This window comes from Filicampus tigris, chromosome 12, assembly GCF_054856515.1.
Source record: "Filicampus tigris isolate MCC_2025a chromosome 12, RoL_Ftig_1.0, whole genome shotgun sequence".
In the NCBI taxonomy this organism is placed as follows: Eukaryota; Metazoa; Chordata; class Actinopteri; order Syngnathiformes; family Syngnathidae; genus Filicampus; species Filicampus tigris.
The window spans coordinates 5,229,146-5,251,355 of NC_141228.1; the positions used below are offsets into that span (position 1 = coordinate 5,229,146).

At 40.5% G+C, this 22,210-nt stretch overlaps 1 protein-coding gene across 1 annotated transcript in view; it reads right to left on the bottom strand.

Moving 5' to 3' along the window:
* Window positions 1–22,210, bottom strand: part of ddah1 (dimethylarginine dimethylaminohydrolase 1) — an 83,480-nt gene that overhangs the window by 10,284 nt on the left and 50,986 nt on the right. Inside the window, exons 2-4 of the mRNA XM_086046993.1 lie at window positions 17,101–17,200; window positions 13,095–13,168; window positions 1,843–1,962 (exon numbers count right to left, since the gene is read on the bottom strand). Of these exons, the coding sequence (XP_085903119.1) occupies window positions 1,843–1,962; window positions 13,095–13,168; window positions 17,101–17,200 (294 nt within the window). The remainder of the gene's footprint in view (window positions 1–1,842; window positions 1,963–13,094; window positions 13,169–17,100; window positions 17,201–22,210) is intronic.

Consider the following 22,210-nt stretch of genomic DNA (forward strand, 5'->3'; position numbering starts at 1 on the left):
CCCTTGTGAGGATAAGCGGTATGGATAATGAATGAATGTTCCCCGTAGGCCCACTAGTTGAAACATGGCATTCTGATTAATATTGCATTTGTGCAATATGAGTTAAGCAGCAAAATCCACCCGTTTTTAGCCATCTCAGGGGGCGGCCATTTTGTCACTTCTGTTGACTGAAAATGGCATCGCAGATGCTCAGGGCTCAGGTAACGACCAATCACAGCTCACCTGTTTTCTAAAGCTGAGCCGTGATTGGTCGTTACCTGAGCCCTGGGTAGTTGTGATGTCATTTTCAGTCGACTGAAGTGACAAAATGGCCGCCCCCAGAGATGGCTAAAAATGAGTGGATTAACTCTTATTCCACAAACGCAATATTTATCAGAATGATTTGTTTCAACTAGTGTGCTCGCATAGAACATATTCTTGAAAAAAATATGTTTGGGTTGCCTTCCGCTTTAAAAACAACCTTTAAAATGTATATGTATCATATTCTAATTACACATGCAAAGGCTACATATTTGAAGGGCCTTCAGAGCTCCTTTTCAGAAACTGATGATGCATATAACAGCTGCAAATGCAAAATGTATTAACATTGACGTGTGTAACAATAAAACGTTGTATGTCTGTACCGTTGTAAGCTGAGGAACCCCAGCAAACCTTTACTTTCTGTAACACAACCCATCCATAAAGGGTTCGTGATCGACACACCAGTTGTAATCATTGGACTAATTCTTCGATTTTTTCAAGAACTCGAGGCAATAGTTCTCAAAGTGTGGTATGAGTACGACTAGTGGTACGCAGCCTCCCTCTAGTGGAACATGACAAAAACACTTAATTAAATGGGCTGTCACTTACATAGCGCTTTTCTACCTTTGTTCAAACTGAGCATATTGCAATGGCTAAAGTTGTTTTTAAATCCAGTAAAGTACACTTAAGAAGAATTTGGCTGTATTTCAATTGTAAGTATGATTAATTTGCCTTAATTTGTCAGAAATGTTTGTTTCCAAACATTTATTTCAATATTGATTTATTTAACTTCTATGTGCACTATATTTTAATTAAACCATTATTTAAATAGATGTTGAAACAGTGCATAATATTACAGCAGCTTGCAACAATATGTAATACCCCTTTTAGAAATAAAACCTATGCTTGTTTTTTTATGAAGACTTGGGCCGACTACACTAAACATGGAAAGCAACATTTTTTTTTTTTCTTTTAGGTTGTCTTCGGTGTAAAAATGTTTGAGAACCAATACTTTAGTCTGGTTTAAGTTGCCTTTGGGATGAGTGTTGTTTACTCCAACCCTTATCCAGCAGGGGGAGAGCTCGCACAGGGACGCAAGTGTGAAGTAAGAATCTGGTCAAGCGGAATCTGACCATGTCAAATGTAAACGTACCTGTCAGAGCCGAAGTCCCTAAACATTCGATTTACATTGTTGAGTAAAGTTCTGATCCCAGCATCTGCTTTTATGTTTTGATGACTTTTATCAGAGCAGCTATTTTGACATAATACCATTACAGTCTTTGGAGCCCATGCAAGAAAGTGTCCAGAGAGAATTTTATGAATGGACGGGGCATTGAGGGTAACAGATCCAACTCCAACTCTAAGGAATTAAACTATGTGAACCAGCACACTACCAATGATTACATGCTTAGAATTGGCCAGGATTGAGCCAAGAGGCTATCAAGCAATTAAAAAAGAAGCAAGCATCTGCTGTGCCAGTTTAAGAAAAATACACTGCCAAGACAATGATTCAACTGTTCCCACGACGACAGTTGGCAAAATCATCACCGTGAGATGACGCTATTTCCATAAACACATTACGCACATACACAAATTCCATACTTTGAGGGTTTTCTGAGCAGGTTCACTGGAGCCGATGACAATGAGGCCCGGCCCCCCCATGCTGCAGAAGCTCTTCAGGTGCAGCCCTTCCAACACAGGCACAGTTGACACGGCATAATCCTACAAGACAACAAAAGAAGAAGAATTTGTTCTTTATTTTGGTTCTTTTATGAAGTGTCTTTATATCCAGTGATCTTTTTTTTTCTCAACATAAATCCAAACTTAGCAGAAAATGTAAGGACAGTAAGTACTTGTTTTAATTTGATTGTTGTAACAATGCCTTTTGGTTATAAATATTGTAGCTGTGGAAAGTCTGTTTATTACCCTTATAAATGGCTGCCGCATTTGTAAGGAACATGCTTTTATGGGATAGACCAATTATCGGCCGGGCGAATTGTCGGTACCGATATTTGGCTTTTTGACGAATATCGGCATCGGCCTTTTTTGAAACTCTGCTGGCCGAAAATAAATCAATTTAAACCTGTGGAAATCAAAACAAAGATATGTGAAAGTTTAACATTTATGTCATTTCGAAATGTTCATTTACTGTACAAAACTACATGGAGCTATTGCTTAAGTTTTTCCTTTATCCTTTTTAAGACATGCTGGCAATCCTGGGTGCTCCCTGAACTTTTTGTAAGCCTTTTACAACAGAGATGTATACTGTCAAAAACTTCTTGTAATAATGATGTTTAAAAAAAAAAAAAAAAAAAAAAAAATCACCATTATGCAAAGCTGAAAAAATGCTCAATAAACATGCTTAAAGATGTTACAACAAAGTTAAGAGTAAATTTTTCTTTAGATTTTGATGCCAATATTTTCCTTTTCACTGAAAATGATTATCGGCTCCAAATATCGGTTATCAGGCTCGTTGACTTCTAATAATCGGTATCGGCCCTGAAAAAGCATATCGTTCTATCTCTAATGCTTTTATGGGATGAGCAGCAGAGTTGGAGTATGTGGGGTGTGCCCAAGACAAAATTTCATTTTCTTTGCCTGTCAAAGTTCGTATGGGTTGAGGACCCAAATGCAAGGAAGTAGTGAGTAGAGGCAGACTTGCACACAGAAGTAATTCACTTTAAAGAAAAAGTTCTTAGTAACTAAACAAACACTAGAAAAAAGACTTGATGCAACCTGCACTAAGTAGTGATGGGCCAAATGAACACATGACTGAGAACAAACGAGGCCTCGGGTTGTGTGGAATATGTCATTGGTTCATTTAACGTAACTTTGCCTCATAACAGTCGAGACCAAGCACCTCTTTGCAAGAGTTGTCGGCGTTTGCAGTGATCTTAAAGTTAGTTGTTAGTCTAACACTGCATTAAAAAACAATACTTGGAGTACTTGTAGCAGTTTTCAGACATTTTGTGTTTATATGTACCGATTATGGGCGGCACGGTGGTCGACTGGTTAGTACGTCCGCCTCACAGTTCAGAGGTCGTGGGTTCGATCCCGGCCTCCCTGTGTGGAGTTTGCATGTTCTCCCCATGCCTGCGTGGGTTTTCTCCGGGTACTTCGGTTTCCTCCCACATTCCAAAAACATGCATGGTAAGTTGATTGGACACTCTAAATTGCCCCTAGGTGTGATTGTGAGTGCGGATGTTTGTCTCTGTGTGCCCTGCGATTGGCTGGCAACCAATTCAGGGTGTCCCCCGCCTACTGCCCAAAGACAGCTGGGATGGGTTCCAGCACGCCCCGCGACCCTTGTGAGGATAAGCGGTACAGATAATGGATGGATGGATGTACCGATTACCAAACAACAAAGAAAGTACTCATTTGGCACAGTTAATAGTCAGGCTGGGATGATACACTTTTGTCCCAATCCGATACGGGTTGCGATCCGATACGTCTTGTGATACTTAAAGCGGTAGTCAACCCGAGCATAATTTTTTCAAGCATATGTTCCCAGCAGGCCCACTAGTTGAAACACAGCATTCTGATTAATTTTGCGTTTGAGGAATATAAATTAAGTAGCAAAATGCACTTGTTTTAGCCATCTCCGAGGGTGGCCGTTTTGTCTTCTGAAAATGACATCACAACTGCTCACAACGACCAATCACAGCTGACCTGTTCTCTGAATCTGAGCCGTGATTGGTACTGAGCCCTGGGTAGTTGTGATGTCATTTTCAGTCGACAGAAGACAAAATGGCCGCCCCCGGAAATGGCTAAAAACGAGTGGATTAACACTTATTCCACAAACGCAATATTTATCAGAATGCCCTGGTTCAACAAGTGGGCTTGCATAAAACATACTGTTGAAAAAAATATGTTTGCATTGACTTCCGCTTTAAATATTATAAAAATATATATTATAAAAACTGAGGCATGTGTTTCCAAAGTTTTAACTTAAGTGCCATTTGACATTTATTCAAGTGTCACGATTGAAAAACTGTTCCACTAACTGTTCTTGAAACACAGGAGTGCAATAAATAAAACTCCAATCACAAAGCTCCACTGTAAGCTCAAACGTTCCAAAAGTATGTTACAGAAAATGCAAAACATAACATAACATAAGGTATCTGAAGTATTAATACTTCAATGTATCGATACCTGGTATCGGCATAAAAAGTATCACTATCAAATTGTTGATTTACATAAATACATGTATTCTTTTCCCCAGCCATAATTCATAGAGTGATGCATTTCTCAACATGAGGTTGTGAGTTCGATCCTTCTTTAAACAGTTAGACAGTTTTAAACATTTATTTAGGATTATCCACAAACATGGCACTTACTAAGTTATGCTTATTGCTTATTCCATATTTGCACTAACCACCTCCTGCTAAATCTGCAATACTGCTACTTATGGTTGTTTAGTCACTGTTAAGCCTTTAATCTTATTTCGTCCTGTGTATACATATCGCCGCCTGCTTGATGATGCCATAGAGCAAATGAGGCAAGATTGCTGAAATTGGCTGAAAAGCCTCACTGTCTTGAGTCTTCACACTTTGGCCCTCGGATCCAACTGCTGACGGCACAATCTGGACTCATCTGGTACCAGAAGCTCAAAACAAGGGTCAAGGGCAACAGCAAAAGTGATTTGGCTTCGTCAAAGAAAATTTGGCAAATTTTTCATGGGCACAGCAGACTTACCCAGCTCGACTGCTCGTCCCACGAATGCATGTTCCTGACAAATTTGGCACTATTATAAAGGAAAATAAACACGCTTTTCAAATGGTATAATATTAAATAGACATTGTTAGAATAAAGATATAATCTAGCAAACACGGTCTTTACGGTTTTGTGCTTTAGATAAAGTAATTTACAAACATGTCGACTCTCGTGAGGATAAGCGGTTCAGATAATCAATGGCTGGACTTGATTCTCATAATGCATCACTCATTTTGTTCAGGGTCATAGGGAGGTGGAGCCCATCCTAGCCAGGTGACTTTGTCCTCTCGCCCGAAGTCAGCTGGCCTCTGCATTGCACCCTGCACTGATGGCCTGTCAATCGCAGGGAAGATACAATAGAGGCAGACGGCCATTCATACTCACATTCACACATTCAACGCTTTGCTGCATGAGTGAACCAATACACCATGAATGACTACTATTTGATATGGCATCTAATATGAAGGTTCTAGAAATCACGATGAACTGAAAACACAGCAAACTTGAGGCTTTTGGGCTTGTACCTAATCCTAAACATTAGGACACATTTCCACTCAGTTGAAGACATTATGAACACCATCAGCCTCCTCTTTTTATCGTTGTGTTTTAACTCTATATTCAGGTCATTCTTATTTTTTGAGCTGTTTTTAAAATATTTATTTATTCATTACAAAATTATCCTTGGTAATTCCTTGCTAGGTATAAGGATCAAATCTAGGCTTTCGGGGGTAAGGGAATAAGAACCTCCTTTCTCAGCAAACAAAAATATTCTGAAGCTTATTTCCCTGGTAGTGTGGTTACATAGTGATGACTTAGAACATTTGTTTTTTACTTGAAGAACTATAGCATCATATGCTTTTTTTCTCCTTTGGATTCATTGATTTATTAGCCTAAAGGAATGCCTCCCTCCTCTCAAGTTGATTAATAGAGGCTTTGAAAGGTCTCTGAAACAATGTCTGGCAGTTATATTGTAAAATAGAATCTTTTAATGTGAAAACCTGTACATGTATAGGGAAGTATAAAATCAGATTTAATGGTGTGTCTAATGTATGTTATGTAATATTTCACTGAGTTTCGCAGAATATACAGTGAACCTCCAAAGTGCAAAGTAGTTTCTATTCTGGGGATGAAAAATAAGAGATACAATAATAGGTCTAAAAGGAAAATCAAGTTGCACAAAAAAACAAACTTTAAACTCAACTTCAGCATATTTCATGAGACTTCAATTCAATTGGCTTTTGTGGGTATTTTTGTGTGATGCCACCACAGAAGGAAGAGAGGAAATGTGAAAACTATCGGGAAGTTGAATTTGGACATACTAAAGTGGTACTCCCTAAGCAGTACAATCCTATAAATATTAATGAAATAATGGAATCTGCACTATGTGAAGTGGTTGCATTTGGTCTATGTGAAGACTAGAGCCACACCTCAAAGCAATTTCTAATTCATACGTTCACGCATATTGCAAAAGATGGTGTAGATGCAATGCTCTTGTGATTCACCATTTGATGAAAGTGTTAGAAGACAGTTTGTTAGACATACATTTGAATGCATTCTTTCTATCCTTTTTTTATTTGACCTTTTTCATTTTAATTTGTCGGAAGAGCTAACAGGGCAACAACACATTTTCTTTTCACCAAAACAATGCATTTTTTTCCCACCCAGTTAACATATTTGACGAGACACGTTTGTATACTTGTTTCAGAGGTAGAAATGTTTAGCAAAAGGTATTTCAAATCTGAATACTGAATCAGGCTGTAATCAACCTATTTATGTATTATCAGTTGGTTGGAATACAACAAGACGTGAAAATGCTCATTTCAATGAAATACGTACACGTGCTTGCAGTTTGCACAGATTTAATGAATAACAAATGTTACAGTTAATTTTAGTAACTGAAACTGTTTGTTATATTCACAACAGAAAAAACAATTGACTCCAAAACACGTTTCCTATTATCATTTGTAACAATACAATACGATACAATTTTATTTACATAGCGCATTTCATAACAGGCTTAGCGGTATGGCTTGAAATGCATATCATGGTATTATTTGAATCTTTTGGTCCTACCAGTAATAGTGAGTGTAAAAATCACAATGAGAATATTTGTGATTGCATTATTTAAGCCGTTAGCGAGATCCGGCTGGTGTTAGAGCGTGTGCTAAATTGCTAATTTAGCCCTCGCCTTATTTTTTGTCTAGATGCGTGTTAATTGTAATAAAACATTTCTGTTCATAACTGTTGGAACTCCACCCTTACGCGGTTCTAGTCATGCTTCAGTAAAATGTCTACTGTACACCTAAGCACTTATTTTGCTATTCTCGACTCTGCATTTCACTTTAGCGATTAGCACACTTAGCGACCCCTCACTCGTCTCCGCGGTGAAAGCGCTACTTGTTAGTGGGGTCGTTTTTTTGTCACAACTGATGAGATTATGCGCAGCACGCAGCTCATTGCTGCTTTGCATGGATTTACATAAATACAGACCGTGCTGCTACAGGACACGCTAGCTTAGCGCCTAGCATTCAAGCAGCCGCGACAGCGTGTAGTAGGACAGCGCTTTTTTTTTTTCAACCAGTTCGCGCTGGACCTGCCCACAGTAGCATGCCACTAATGGTGAGAGTGGGGGATAAGTGCCCTTTAAAGAAACCGCATCTTTGGCGATCTCGAAATCGCGTTATTTGAGATTACGATTTCGGTCCCAAAACGATAAATCGTTCAGCCCTAGTGTGAACAGCTCAGTGTGAACTGAGTTACTAGTTTTCCTCAAGTATCCCGGCCCCACCCTGCAGTGCAAAAACATCTACAGTGTGATAGGTTAATTAAAGGCTCCAAATAGGTGATTTTGAATGGTTGCCTGGCTCCAGTGGGCCCTATTTTCATGCCGAGATAACTGTGTGGAGTTTTCTTTATTTTAGCATTTCCCAAGACCGACGCAGCCATAGTGGGAGGGAATGTAGCTGACTTGTTTGCCAGCTAATGGAAGCAGCCTTATTTCCCCTTATTTCCTTTATATTCAGCACAGAGAAGCACGCGGCCTACATGGCATGAAGGTGCAGTGGATCGTCTCGCGCAAAGTACATGTGAAAGGGACTCCAAGATCATCTCCACTTGCGGTTGATGAAAGTTGGCCGCTGTGGATTGGCACTTGGAGACTTGGAGTCTTCCACCCGCGATCGTGCGTTCTACAGTGGTACAATAAAATCTAAACTGCTTTAAATAAACCTAGCCAGGCCGCACTACTATAGATGCATGCTATGATTTTTTTTCTCACATTTCATACTGCATGACAATTTGGGCTCAAGCGGCTCCCACTGCCACCAAATCCATTTGTTCCCTGTATATAATCAAACCTTAAGTAATGGATAAAAAAAACTGGCAAATACCATCACTGTCATATTCTTCCAAAAATATCACCTCCTAAGCTTTGACATCTTTAGAGAATTATGCTTTCTCAATTTAATTTACAAGTGCATAAATAACTTGAGCCTGAGCCGCCCAGTCAATTTGTGTAGAGACAGAACAGCAAAACCAGAAGCTCTGCAAAACAAAACAGCAAAATTCCTTTCTGCAGGACAACTTTTGGACAATGGCGGCACGGTGGTCGACTGGTTAGCACGTCCGCCTCACAGTTCAGAGGTCGTGGGTTCGATCCCGGCTCCGGCTTCCCTGTGTGGAGTTTGCATGTTCTCCCCGTGCCTGCGTGGGTTTTCTCCGGGTTCTCCGGTTTCCTCCCACATTCCAAAAACATGCCTGGTAAGTTGATTGGATACTCTAAATTGCCCCTAGGTGTGATTGTGAGTGCGGATGTTTGTCTCTGTGTGCCCTGCGATTGGCTGGCAACCAATTCAGGGTGTCCCCCGCCTACTGCCCAAAGACAGCTGGGATAGGCTCCAGCACGCCCGCGACCCTTGTGAGGAGAAGCGGTATGGATAATGAATGAATGAATGAATGAATGAACTTTTGGACAATCAGCCTGTCATGGTTCGGCAGTCAGTCATCTGAGTTGTGGGCGTGTCCTTCGGCGCCGCACCTGTTCTGCATCCCAATGAAAGACCTTAAAAGATAGCGTCACCGAAGGCTCATAGTCAGACTCTACCTTGCATGCTCTCATGGCTCCAAGTCTGATTTTTTTGACTAAGATAACTTTGATTCTAATTGTTCGCGTGTTTTTTCCGAGTATGTGTTTGGTTTGGTTCTTTTGTACGGTGTGCTTTGTTTATTTTTTCAATTGGAGTTTTCCTGATCCCGTGGTGGTAGGTCATTTTGCGTTAGTCATTTCCTTGCCTTATTTTGCAAGCATTTTCTGTTATCCTGTTTTTCCTGGCGATTTGCCTGCAACTTTTGCTGTACTTTGGACGGTAGTAAAATTTTTGTTAATACATTTTTGTTTGACTACTTCTCTCTGTCTACATTTGTGGGATCCATCTTTTTTCCAGTTCCAATGGAACCTTAACACATCCTTCTCCTCTAAAAGTTAGAAAAAGTAAAACATTTTGCATTTTAAGATTTTCACATCCAAAACTAAAATTTGGCTAAAGAAAAAACAAAACTGTACATTTTGTGTGGTTTTACTGAATTATAAAACATTGTTTTTGCTCTTATTTGTTTTAAGTGAAGGTTTTATGTCATATACCGGTACTGTAATGGCGATATTTGATTATTGAGTTGGCTTTTTTTTTTTTTTAAATTGATGTCTATTTCATATCTTATATTGTACTGCAATGTTGTGGAAGAGCCCAACTGGGGACCGGAGTTGAGAATTAGCATTAGCTATAACATCTACATGCATCACATCAGCTGCAAGCTTGTATCTATGTTTCACTGCATTGTCCCTGTCAAATAAAGATGTATTATTATTCAGTGGAATTGTTCCACGCTGTTGTCATATTTAGGAATGAAATGCGACACCACACACGTCCTCAGAGCTCAAGAATCAGTCTCTATTAAATCCACCAAAATAATGTTACACCACATGCGCAACAACTTAGACCTGCTTTTAGATCAGGGGTCACCAACTCCGGTCCTTGAGGGCACCTGTCCTGCAGGTTTTCAATCTCTCCCCGCTGTAACACACCTGTTAAAATGATCAGGATCGTTATCAGGCTTCTCAAGAGCTTACTGATGATCTGATCATTTGAATTAGGTGTGTTACAGCAGGGAGAGATTGAAAACCTGCAGGACAGGTGCCCTCAAGGACCGAAGTTGGTGACCCCTGTTTTAGATGGTTTACATTTTAGTATACCTTCTGTCACCAAATTGTCAGGTGCGCCAGGGGCACGTGATAGAAAATGCCCTTGATCCGCTGGAAAGTCCAGCGAGGCACAACGCCATCTTCCAAATTCCCAAACACGGTAAACTTGAATTACCCTGGTGCAAAAATGAAGACTCACCAGTTTTTATGCTGAGCGCACATGCGCCTGTCTACAAACATAGAGCCCCGTGTGTCAGTACTGTGATTGACCAGGATTCTGTCATTAAGTCAACCGGGATAGGTTCCAGTGCCCCAGTATTGATCCTGGACAGGGTAAGTGATACGGAAAATGGATTGGTGGAGATTTTACATTTTGAATACACTCAAACAGCAACATCATGGGGCAGAAGAGGTAGGGGCTTGCATCAATGGTTTATTACAAATGCCATAATCACCTCATAGCATCATCAATCACTTATCATATCATGGAAAATTGGAAACTGCTATTTTCATTCATTGCATTACTAAGATTACGCCTCCATTACTGCCAACAATAGGCTGAATTTGTATGATTCTGTGTTTGCTAACCAAAAGTCCAAGAAAATGCGAAGACACAGATTAAGATTTCAACATGAACAGATTGCAGCCGAGTAGTAATACTGTGTGTGTGTGTGTGTGTGTGTGTGCTGGGGTAATAATAAGCAGTGGTGCACTGCTGGAAGAAGGACATAATGGATAGAGAACAGTAGAGGGAGAAAGGAAATAGAGGCAGAGATTGATGGAAGGGGAAATTGAATTAGAAAACGAGACAGGTAAATGGACAAAAGGAAAAAAGCATGATGAATAACTAGATGATGCTGTCATCTCCCTGGCTATGAGGATTCATGGTGGAACATATTTTTTACTTTGTGTAATGTCAGATTTGTTTTTGTTTGTTTTTCTCTCTCTTCTCACTGGTGAAAATTTTATTAAAATAATATATCAAGAAATTTGATTGGACACTCTAAATTGCCCCTAGGTGAGATTGTGAGTGCGGTTGTTTGTTTGTCTGTGTGCCCTACGATTGGCTGGCAACCAATTCAGTGTGTCCCCCGCCTACTGCCCGAAGACAGCTGGGATAGGCCCCAGCACGCCCGCGACCCTTGTGAGGATAAGCGGTATGGATAATGGATGGATAATATATCAAGATGGATGTTATTTGAAGACCAACCTCATAATCATTTTAAATTGATGTTTTGGTACAATCTGTTCAACAAGGGTTTACCGGTACTTTTTAAAAAAATTATCACTTCTTAAGATGCCCTTTTTTTTATTAATTAAAAAAATAAATCAGGATATCTTTTGTTTGCTTAACCCCAACACCTCCCAAACTGGAAAAAAAAAAAAAGCACAATTTCTATTTACAGGGGAAATCAACCCAAAAACATGTTTTTCCAGCAGGCCCACTAGTTGAAACACGGCATTCTGATTAATATTGCGTTGGAATATGAGTTAAGCAGCAAAATCCACCCCTTTTTAGCCATCTCAGGGGGCTGCCATTTTTTCACTTCTGTCGACTGAAAATAACATCACAACTGCTCAGGGCTCAGATAATGACCAATCACCGCTCAGCTACAGAAAACGGGTCAGCCGCGATTAGTCGTTACCTGAGCCTGTTGTGATGTCATTTTCAGTCGACAGAAGTGACAAAATGGCCGCCCCCAGAGATGGCTAAAAATGAGTGGATTAACTCTTTTTCCACAAACGAAACATTTATCAGAATGCCCTGTTTCAACAAGTGGGCTTGCATAGAAAATATTTTTGAAAAAAATATGTCTGGGGTGACTTCCGCTTTAAAATATTATATTTGTCACCGATTACTGGTAAACAGCCAGCCTACTTTTGTCATTTATCATAGCATAGGAATTAACAATTTAAACCCAAATAACAGAAATGTGTCAGTATCTTGTGTAACATCCCTGAAAATGAGAAACCTATTTACAAACACGGTAGAGTATTTACAAAGTACAGAACAGGACACCTGGTGGAGCATTAAAAGCAAAGTGCGCAATGTTATTAACACATGGTCGCAAGTCTGACTCCTATATTTATGTTGCCCTTTGTGTGACGGAATGAGCTAAATTGCTCACTAATTTAAAAAGTAAACGACTGTGTTCACAAATTTTGAGCGGGATGCGCTCTGTCCCAGTCAGCAAACGGGGACGACGAAACGTCAGCAAAAAACTATGCAAAAGTTGTTGTTAAAGTTTGTCTTAAAAAAACTAACGTTAACAAGAATCCTGCGTTGCATTGTAGCCAAGGGAACAATCATGATGGATTAATATGCCTTTTAAATCCTTGTTGTTGTGCAAAGCTAAGTTGCCATGATGACTTCTGGCAGAAGTGCTGAAGAAGAGAGAAGAAGAAGAAGCAACGGGCGTCATGGCAACTAACTTTCATTTTGCACAACAACAACAAGGATTTATAAGGTGCATTAATCTACCAGGTTTGTGACACAGGATTCTAGTCAAGGTAAGCCATTTTAGGATAAAAATAAAAAAATTTACGTAGTTACTAGTTATTAGCCAACTTTTCGTCGTCCTCGTCCACTGCCGAGGTTCAGAGCATGCTCCGCTCCCTAATTTATAAATGCAGCATGCAGATCAGTATTAATTTTTCATTTTGCAAGCGTAACACATGTTTAGGGGGTTGGGAACTTTGTGTGGGGTTTCATAACGGCTTAATGGAGGAGTAAATCGCCCTAAAGATAAGAATTTAAAAAAAAAAAAATTTAAAAAAGGCAACCTCTACTTCACCTATCTCGGAGAGGCATGGAACGACTCGCCTGCGAAAAGTGAGGGAACAGTGTATTATACTTTCTTAATTTAGAATTATCAATTATACAGGTAATCTAGATAGCCTTTCTGTAATAATTAGTTCAATTCCATGGACCACTTTAACTCACCTTAAATGCATCAGCAAGGATCTCTGCTCCTCTTTGATTGGTCCGTTTGGAAAGGCCAACAAAGAACTCTCGACCTGCGCAGATAAGCAGAGAAATATCAACGAGGCTCAAGAAAAAATATTATTCTCAATCTTCAGTATCTCTCAGTCGTTTGATTACGCAATGAGGGGTTACATTTGACCCCTTAATCTTAATTCTCCAGTAAGGCATTTGGGGAAAAGTGTATACATACAACTTGGTTGTAACAGTTTGGTCTCTTACCACCATGACTTGACCCAGTGCACAGATCAAATTCCATAAAGGCATACTTCCAAGTGTTTGGTGTGGAACAACTTGATCTCAAGGCCAACAAACACCTCTGGGGTGCTCTAAACCAGAAACAGTCATTCAAACCTCCTTGATCAATCTCATAAAAGTCCAACCTCAGAAATCCTTTTGTGGACAAAACTGGTAGGACGCCTAGGTGCAAATGGGCAACAAATTTTATATTTTCAGTCATTTTACATTTCTGTGGCTATAATGGCCTGGTGTCCCAATGATTTAGTGCATGACATCTCATGAGTAGAATCTGAAAAAATTCTGTGAAACAAAAACAAAACCGACAAAATGGTACTTGGAACTCCATTTTCTGAACACTGCAGTCGCCACAGCAAAATGTGGCCAACATGGCAGAGGACAAAAAGAGAACTCTGAAAATGTCTGAATGCCTGGCGTGTAGCATTTAGCCGAGGGATTGGCTACCAGTATGACCGCTGAGTCTTTATTTGCCATTAGCTGGGGCCATGCCAGCAAAGATCTTTGAAGCCATGCCATGTGAAACATTGAAACAAGAGCATAGCACTATTGTCTAGAAACCCAATTAAGTAAGTGGGCTTCATAGTGGTAAGACAGTGACCAACATTTTAACCGCTGAACCGAGACAAAATCTACTATGCCAAAATACCCTTGATTGCCAGTCTTCATCAGTAGATATGAAAGTTACCAGATGTGTAAAACGCCTGTGGTGAAACTCTAATTCATGATGAATTGATTTTACCATGCAGTAGGATACGTAATGTTTTCACTTGCAGATTATGTTCAGGGGATTTTTGCTTAGTGTGCCGAGGCACAGGGTCACTGAGGTCACACTGCAGAATGTCTTTTAGAAGAGCCTAAACACAGACTTCAACCATCAGACACACAGACAATAGTCTGCTTGGGTTATATTCAGAGGCTATAATTGCCGAGATTCATGAACACACATTCCATATACCGTATATCTGTTGATTACAGTAAAACATCAAGTATTTGGTCAAATACATGATAGCTTTGTGGCAACCGGAGCTACAAATAAGGTATGAAAAAAGAATACATAAAGTCTCTGTAAAGTGAAAATAAAAATGTCTAGTAAATTTGACGCACTCAAATGTGGTAAACTGTCAATGAAATACCACAAATCTTTAAGACAACACATCCCTGCATGTTTGAGCCACGAAATTAGATCCGCTTAAAGTGTCTGGTGGCTGAAATATATCGCATCCAGTCATTCCTGTTGAGAGGCACTAGCTGCCTGCTAGCTTGCTAGTTAACAGGTTTCCGAATGCTCCTCGAAGCTAACGTTGCAGACAGGAGTCAGGCACGTTCTCTATGTCACCTCCCCCGCTTGCTGTTGTATTGTTGATGAGGTCCACAAACATTTAACTCATTAATTTCCATGGATGTTTATGTTTGGCAGCTGAAATTCAATCATTTACTGGCAGCACCATATTTACTCGTCAAGTTCGTTTTGTCAATGGGGATGCATGGAAGTACTCCGGTTTCCTCCCACATTCCAAAAACATGCATGGTAAGTTGATGGGCACTCTAAATCCCCCCGAGGTGCGGATGTTTGTTTGTCTCAGTGTGCCCTGCGATTGGCTGGCAACCAATTCAGGGTGTCCCCTGCCTACTGCCTGAAGACAGCTGGGATACGCTCCAGCACGCCCATGACCCTCGTGAGGATAAGCGGTATAGATAATGGATGGATGGATGTATTGGCCTGGGGGCGGCACGGTGGACGACTGGTTAGCACGTCTGCCTCACAGTGCAGAGGTTGTGGGTTCGAATCCGGGCCCGGCCTTCATGTGTGGAGTTTGCATGCTCTCCCCGTGCATGCGTGGGTTTTCTCCGGGTACTCTGGTTTCCTCCCATATTCCAAAAACATGCGTGATGGGTTAATTGGGCACTCTAAATTGCCCTGTGCCCTCCGATTGGCTGGCAACCAGTTCAGGGTGTACCCTGCCTACTGCCCGAAGACAGCTGCGATAGGCTCCAGCACGCCCGCGACCCTTGTGAGCATAAGCGAATTGGATAATGGATGTATGGCTGTATTGGATTGAGACGCAAAAAGTGAATTTTGACACTCCAATTGCAATGTTAATCTGTTTATTTCAAGCCCTGACGTACAATGACTAAATTTAGATTGTCAAAATGCAGGTTAAGGTAAAAATTCCGGTTTCTGAAATAACTGAAATTGACTAACCAGTTTACATGCACGAGCAGACAGAGTTAGTCCCGTATACAGTACATAGTAATTGTGATCAATTGGAAAATCCCCATCTAAACTGTGAAGCATGGAAATGATGCAAATAGACTTAATTTACGTTTCTTACTTTCTATCATCAATAAATAACATTACATTCATGTTTTTGCCATATTAATAAGGTAGCCTATTTCCTCCTTGCTCCAAAAGTGTAGTTCCATGCTGCGTTTGAATTTTGTCATATTTGTTTATCTCTGCTTGTGTACTTTCTGTACTCAAAAGACCAAGATTCCTTGTGGATGGAGCATGCGCAGAACACAAACGAATGTTTCTTTCAATGGAGGTATACTGATACACAGTATAGTTTATATGACCAAATATTCGGTTTAGAAAAGGAGTAACTCAGTGGTCTTATTCAAGTTTTTAAAAACCCAAATATGAGCTTATTCAAGTTTTTGGTGTGAGGGTCGCATGAGTGCAAACAGACAAAAGGATCCTCGGGCCGAACACCCCTCTTTCGAGGCCCGAAATTATTTTGTCAACAGGCGGATGTATACGTTGATTTTCAATGACGCTCATTTGCATAGATGGACGCAATTTCTCTGTCAAATGTATGCATATTACCTCATTTAAATTTCCGCAAATACCACTGACACACCGATATGCATTCTGCTTGGCAGTGCAGTAAGTGAAGCCTTTCATCATCTGCGCGTGCTTTGTGAATTAGACGCTAATTATACTGTTTGCTCCATTGTCATCGGTTAGGGCCACACAAAAGCCACACAATTTGTGTAAGCACCCTCATTTCACAATGGTGCAATTGAAAAAAATGTGAGGTTTCATCATGTCCAATCTGATGATGGAGGATGGAAAAAAAGCCTCAGACTCTAAAGCCTCACTAGAGGACACACATTTCTTGGTCCCAGCCAATCAGAGATAGTGAAAGGTGTGGCCCTCCTGTAATTGGCCACGGTCCCGATATTCTTGTACTTTTTGAACATTTTGAACACTCAACATGACATGGCTACCACTCGCACATGTAAACACGTGGAATTGTCCTCTATGTCATGCAGCAAGCAGCACTGGCAGACAGACACACACATCGTGGTGAAATAAAAACAACAATGCGGGACAATGTCAGTGCTGTCTGGGGGACCAAGAGGTATAAAACACAGCCTACTTTCAATAGTGGGCAAAAAGGAAGCGGGGAAATATCTGAGTCTTGTAGGCCCATAATCATTGCCTTCGTGGTGGCAAATAAGATAGAATCCGTGTTATTTGCTAAACTAACCTAAGATTGACATGACTAACGCGTTTAATAGAACTACCAGAGCAGTTATTTTGACGCGACTTTGATGTGTTATTACATTACGTTACGCACACACACTCAAATGAATAAATGAAAATTCCTCCAATTCAAACGAGAATGTAATGATGACAATGAAAAGGCATGTCGGCCTGATGAATAATATGATTGCATCAGAGATATTTCCTTTTTTCATTTACCTGTGAAAAGGACATCTCCTCCATCCAATGTGGCATTCTCATCAGTCATTTCCACAATGTTCAGATTCAGATCCTTCAAGGCGCCTTTCATCGCCTCTGTCTGGATAAACAAGGACACAAACCGAAATACATATAAATCAACTACTGATATCAACAAATCATTGGAAGAGTAATCTAACTGAGAAGCGCTCCAAGACAACATTTGTTATCTTCAGGGTGAATGTTATACAGTTTAGTTAACAATCCGTAAACAGAATGAAGAAAATAAATCTGAAGCTTTTGCTGAATTACTTAACAGCGTGTTGGTTCCTGTGAGACCAGAAGCTATGAAACAAATCCTTTTTTTGCGATGACATCATTGTAATGGGCCATGAAATGATGTCATTTTATAAGTATGTTTTACAGATTAGAAACTGTTGATTCCAGAAAAAAACACATCAACTTTAAAAAGCATAATCTTGCCCTCATTTTCTGGGTCATCCTTTATCTCTCTCTTCAGTATTTGTATAAAAAAGATGACATTCGGCTGTATTTTGAAATGCGTTCCTGAGATGGAAAATGAGAAAAGTTAGTGTTTAGCTACGTGTCCTCTACACGAACTCAGACCTTGAGGCGAGCAGGTCTTTGTTTGTCTGCTCCATGGCTGATCTGCTCTCCTGCCTGACCGCCCAGTGTGATTTTACTGTCCTGATTTTTTTTTTTTGGGGGGGGGGGCTCCTACAGGAGTAGTTTCCAAGGCCAGGCATGTTAGTGAGAGCATCAGTGTTTCCACAAGCCCTATCTCATTATGACCTCAGCCTGCTCATTGTGCTTCTTGGCCAACACAATGTTTCTGCTTCCACTTATTTATGCAAGGCTACAGCATTAGGTAATACAGGTAGATTGCCATGCACTTTCCAAATAACAATAGAGAAGTGAATATGCACATGTTTCCATGTAATTACAAATCATGAATTTTAGGAAGGGAAGCTATAGCAGCAGTTGGTCTCAGAACATAATCATTCTCTTCCTGGTTTCACTTCATTAATAGATGATGCATCTTTTCCTTGACATGTTGTGGCACCAGCCATTTAAATCAACAGGTATATTATTCCTATGACATTGCATTTCTAGTACAGTACACACACCAAAATAGCTACTGAACTGCATAGAGGGTTCCTTTACCTAAGCTGCATGGTATTTCCCCTGACGTTATTGGAGGTGATAACAGACAAATGATTTTTAGCCCCATGTTTACCCTACCCCAATATGAAGCCAGAATTGTATCTACACCGTCTGCTTTGTGCATGGAGTCAAGAAAATGTATCCTTCCACACGGGCCCGGAAATTGAGGCATGCGCACATGGGCGGAATTCTCTTTCTTTTGGTTTTGTTAGATTTTGCGCAGGTAGAATTGGGTGTAATGGGGAATTTGCGCCTTTGTGGGATGGAAGTAGACATTTCACGACCAATCTTCGCGGCATCCCTCATTTGCATCAAATTCAGGGCGGTCGTAGCGCACGCCGTGCCTGACTGAGGGAACAGAAAGCCACCAAACTTGTGGATCGAACTCGGGCCGTCGGCTTGGGAGTGCAGAGCACTAATGGCTGAGCTAAAAGTCCAGGCCACCGGCTCGCCTTATGACTGCAATTACAGGTACAACTCAGGCATTCAAGATGCTGCGGACGGACCTTTCTAAAAACTATAAGCCACCTCAGTCCCAGTAGGATGCCTCTTTAACATGCACATTAATTTATTATTGATCAGCTAATCAATGTGCACCTAATACATTTACGTCGACAGGAATTGGGGGGGGCACAGTGGATGACCCGTCCAAGATGGATGTCCAGGGCCACCAACCCTTTGGCTCCGCCTTCTGCACGTGGGTCATGTTAAAATAGTCTGTATTATTCAAGTTCCTAAATAAGTATAACTACGGTTCAGTTATGCCATTACTGTTAACTACATTTACTTCATGTCCTATTTTGCAGATACAAAAATAGACAAACAAGATGTCATTGATGCTAAATGTCTGCTAGTGTTTAGCATTCACATTCAAATCCAATGGCTTGTTTTTTTCAGCCTCCCCTTGTTTATTCCCTCAATTTTTTGCCTCTCTCTGCAGGGCCAGAAATGCTCCAACTGGCATCCCAAGCTGAAGGCAGATTATCTCTGAGAACTGTGAGAAACACCTAATGGCTCACCCTCCCTCGGTGCAAACTCATTTTGCCGACCCCTCCGTAAAACCATGGAGCTTGGCAAGGCAACACAAGGTTAGCCTTCACCCTGCTTTAAATAAAAAAGAACTTTCAGGGCTTTTAAAATTCATTCAGGTCTTTTCTGGCCAATTAGTTTGCAGGCCACATTCCTGCTGTTCCATCTCAGTCCAAAGGAGACAGAGCAAAAAAAAAAAGGCCTTTTATTCGGGCTTTTATGGACCCTTTCTATACGTTCTTGTTCCCCTGGTACCCGTGGATATCAGATTCTGCTAAAAACAACGTCTACTAGAACACAGTGCATTTGGAAGCTAACAACTGCATTCCCAAGAGTCATCCTAGCCTTTCTAGTGGAGAGCAAGAAACAAGTCCCTTTTCTGCAGCAGGTTTAATGTAGAGTTCTTGGAACATTTTTTTCTTCTATATTTCCTTTTTAATGTGCCAACTAACTAACTAGCTAAATAAATAAATGGGATTGATTGAAGGAAAATAGTTGACTGAAATGTTTCAGTGATTAAAAGTGAGTTTATGATCTGTTAATTTAAGTATATATTGCATTGCTAGATTATTGATTAAAAATGTGATTTGGACAGAAATATGGTCTGGAAAGTGGCCCCTGTGATTAAAAATGTATTTGGACGGAAATATCATCTGAAAAGTGGCCCCTATTCATAATTGTGTCTGCCTACTTAGAATTAGATGAAGAAAAGCTACAAGCCCACGTTTTGCCCAGTTTAAGACAAAACACTGAAAGAAAAAGTACAAGTACCCTGTCACAAGAACCTAAATCTATAATGCCAATCACTCATTAAGTAGCATGCAAAATCAGACTCTCCATGGCATGCCCTTGCCCAATCCAAACAAATCCTTGGCATATGTAGAAACATACCTGTGGTTAACCAAGCCATGACACCCTCCCATCGCGCAATACCCACACCTTGCTTAACAGCATTACATAAATGTTGAGAAGTAGGTCAATATGAAGCCAAGCACAGTTAACAGTTGCAGGACTAGAGACCCTCACACCACATCGACCACAAGCACTTGGCGGCGCGCCTCAGTAGAGTAACCATTTCAGCCGAACGCATTGTATGGTCCCGACTCCTTTCATTTAGGACTCCTGGGATACAAAGACTGCAAGGAGGAATATTCAACACTATGGTCCTTGGACACATTTACAGCCATCAAAGAGGAAAGTTTCTGTGAGAAAATAGCAAAATAGCAATAGAAAACCCACTTATGTCTCCTCCGTCCATCCGTTCGTCCACAAAATGGGCGTACGAATCATTCTGTCCCTGGGACAGAATGCCTATCTCTGTTCATACCATACAGATACAGTACATACTCTGTTCAAGTTTCAGGTCTAAAGTTTTCTTCCAACATGTTGGCATTTCTCCCCCTCATTATCAACCGGACAATCCGTGATTCAACCCCGACTTATTCTTCCACTCAAAAGCAATGCTAATCCCAAATACAGGGCAATGCAATGCCACTATCTACACACATCTGTTAGTCACTATGCAGTTGTTTACAAAATTGATATTCACAGACAAACCGGGCAAGACCCTCTTCTAAGCCTGCCTATAGAAAAACATGACTGATTTGATTGATTTATAAGTTGACGGCAGTAAACAGCCAATTGACGAATACGTCCAAGACAGTGAATTAGTTAACTATGAAATTATCATCACCAGCTTTTGTGAAAATGAGTTTTAAATAAAAGTATGGTCCATATCAAGCGATCATGTTCAAAGGGTGCAATATCCTGCTGATTAAGTGATTATTTTGAGTGTGGTTCTAGTAGGCCCCTATAATCCTGTTAAATTCAATTATATGGTGTAACACGAGTGCAATAATGCGTTCGGTCTTGTCATTTTCCTTTGGAACATTGATTTCATCAATGATCTCATTCATATTGTTCTCAAAAATGGAGGCGGAGGGAGTATGCAATATGAATGTTACATGCCAGTACAACTTACTGGACCTAATTTCCATCAGTATTAAAGGAATAACTGTGTGTGTGTGTGTGTGTGTGTGTGTGGGTGTGTGTGTGTGTGTGTGTGTTTTGCTTTTTTACCTTTGTGGGGTGGCAAAAAGACTGCAGTAAGAGAAGACAAAGATGATAACAAGAATGTACACCGGAAACTGAATGATAAATAACAATCATCTGACCTTCAATAAACATGGGAATAGGTGTGCACAGTACTACATACTGTTGAACAGCGTAACCTAGTTGTAAAAAAAAAGAAAAAGTTGTGTTACTGTCATGTGCTTTAGTGCGCATCTGCCAACAAGGGTTTTTAGAAGCACATCTGCTCGTGTTAGAGGACTAAATGAATGGAAAGTGGAATGCCTGACAACTGTCACATGAAGTTATTTTCCCCATAACTGGTCAGGCTTTCCGAGCGCTGTGGTTAACCAATGCTTATTAGCCTTACAGAATCAAAACTTGGCACCCTTCTCACATGTACCAGAGACAATTCAATTTAGGCTAAGAGAAGGAATTCCCATTGTGTTTGTTTTAGATCTGCCAGTTGAGGCCTCTCGGAACCAAAGCAAAAATACCCAAAGCTTCCACATTTTAAAAGTTGTTTCAACATTCGTGAGGTCCAGTGTGTACTGCAGGAGAGAATGTCTAACTAAACACATTGAGGATGGTTTGAAATAATGCTTCTTGGAGCATGACCTACGGTGTGCGGAGAAAATGTGTTTTAATGTGTTCACTGTAGTGTAGTGCTCCAGGAAGGATCCAAGAAAGGAAAGACAGCATTTAATAAACAGACAGAAAAAACATGTCAAGATTAAGCTCTAGTTGATCACTTTCCTCCCATACAGGGATTCTCTTTAGTGTAGGGTTGTCCAAACCTTTTGCAAAGAGGACCAGATCTGGTGAGGTGAAAAGTTGCTTAATTTTT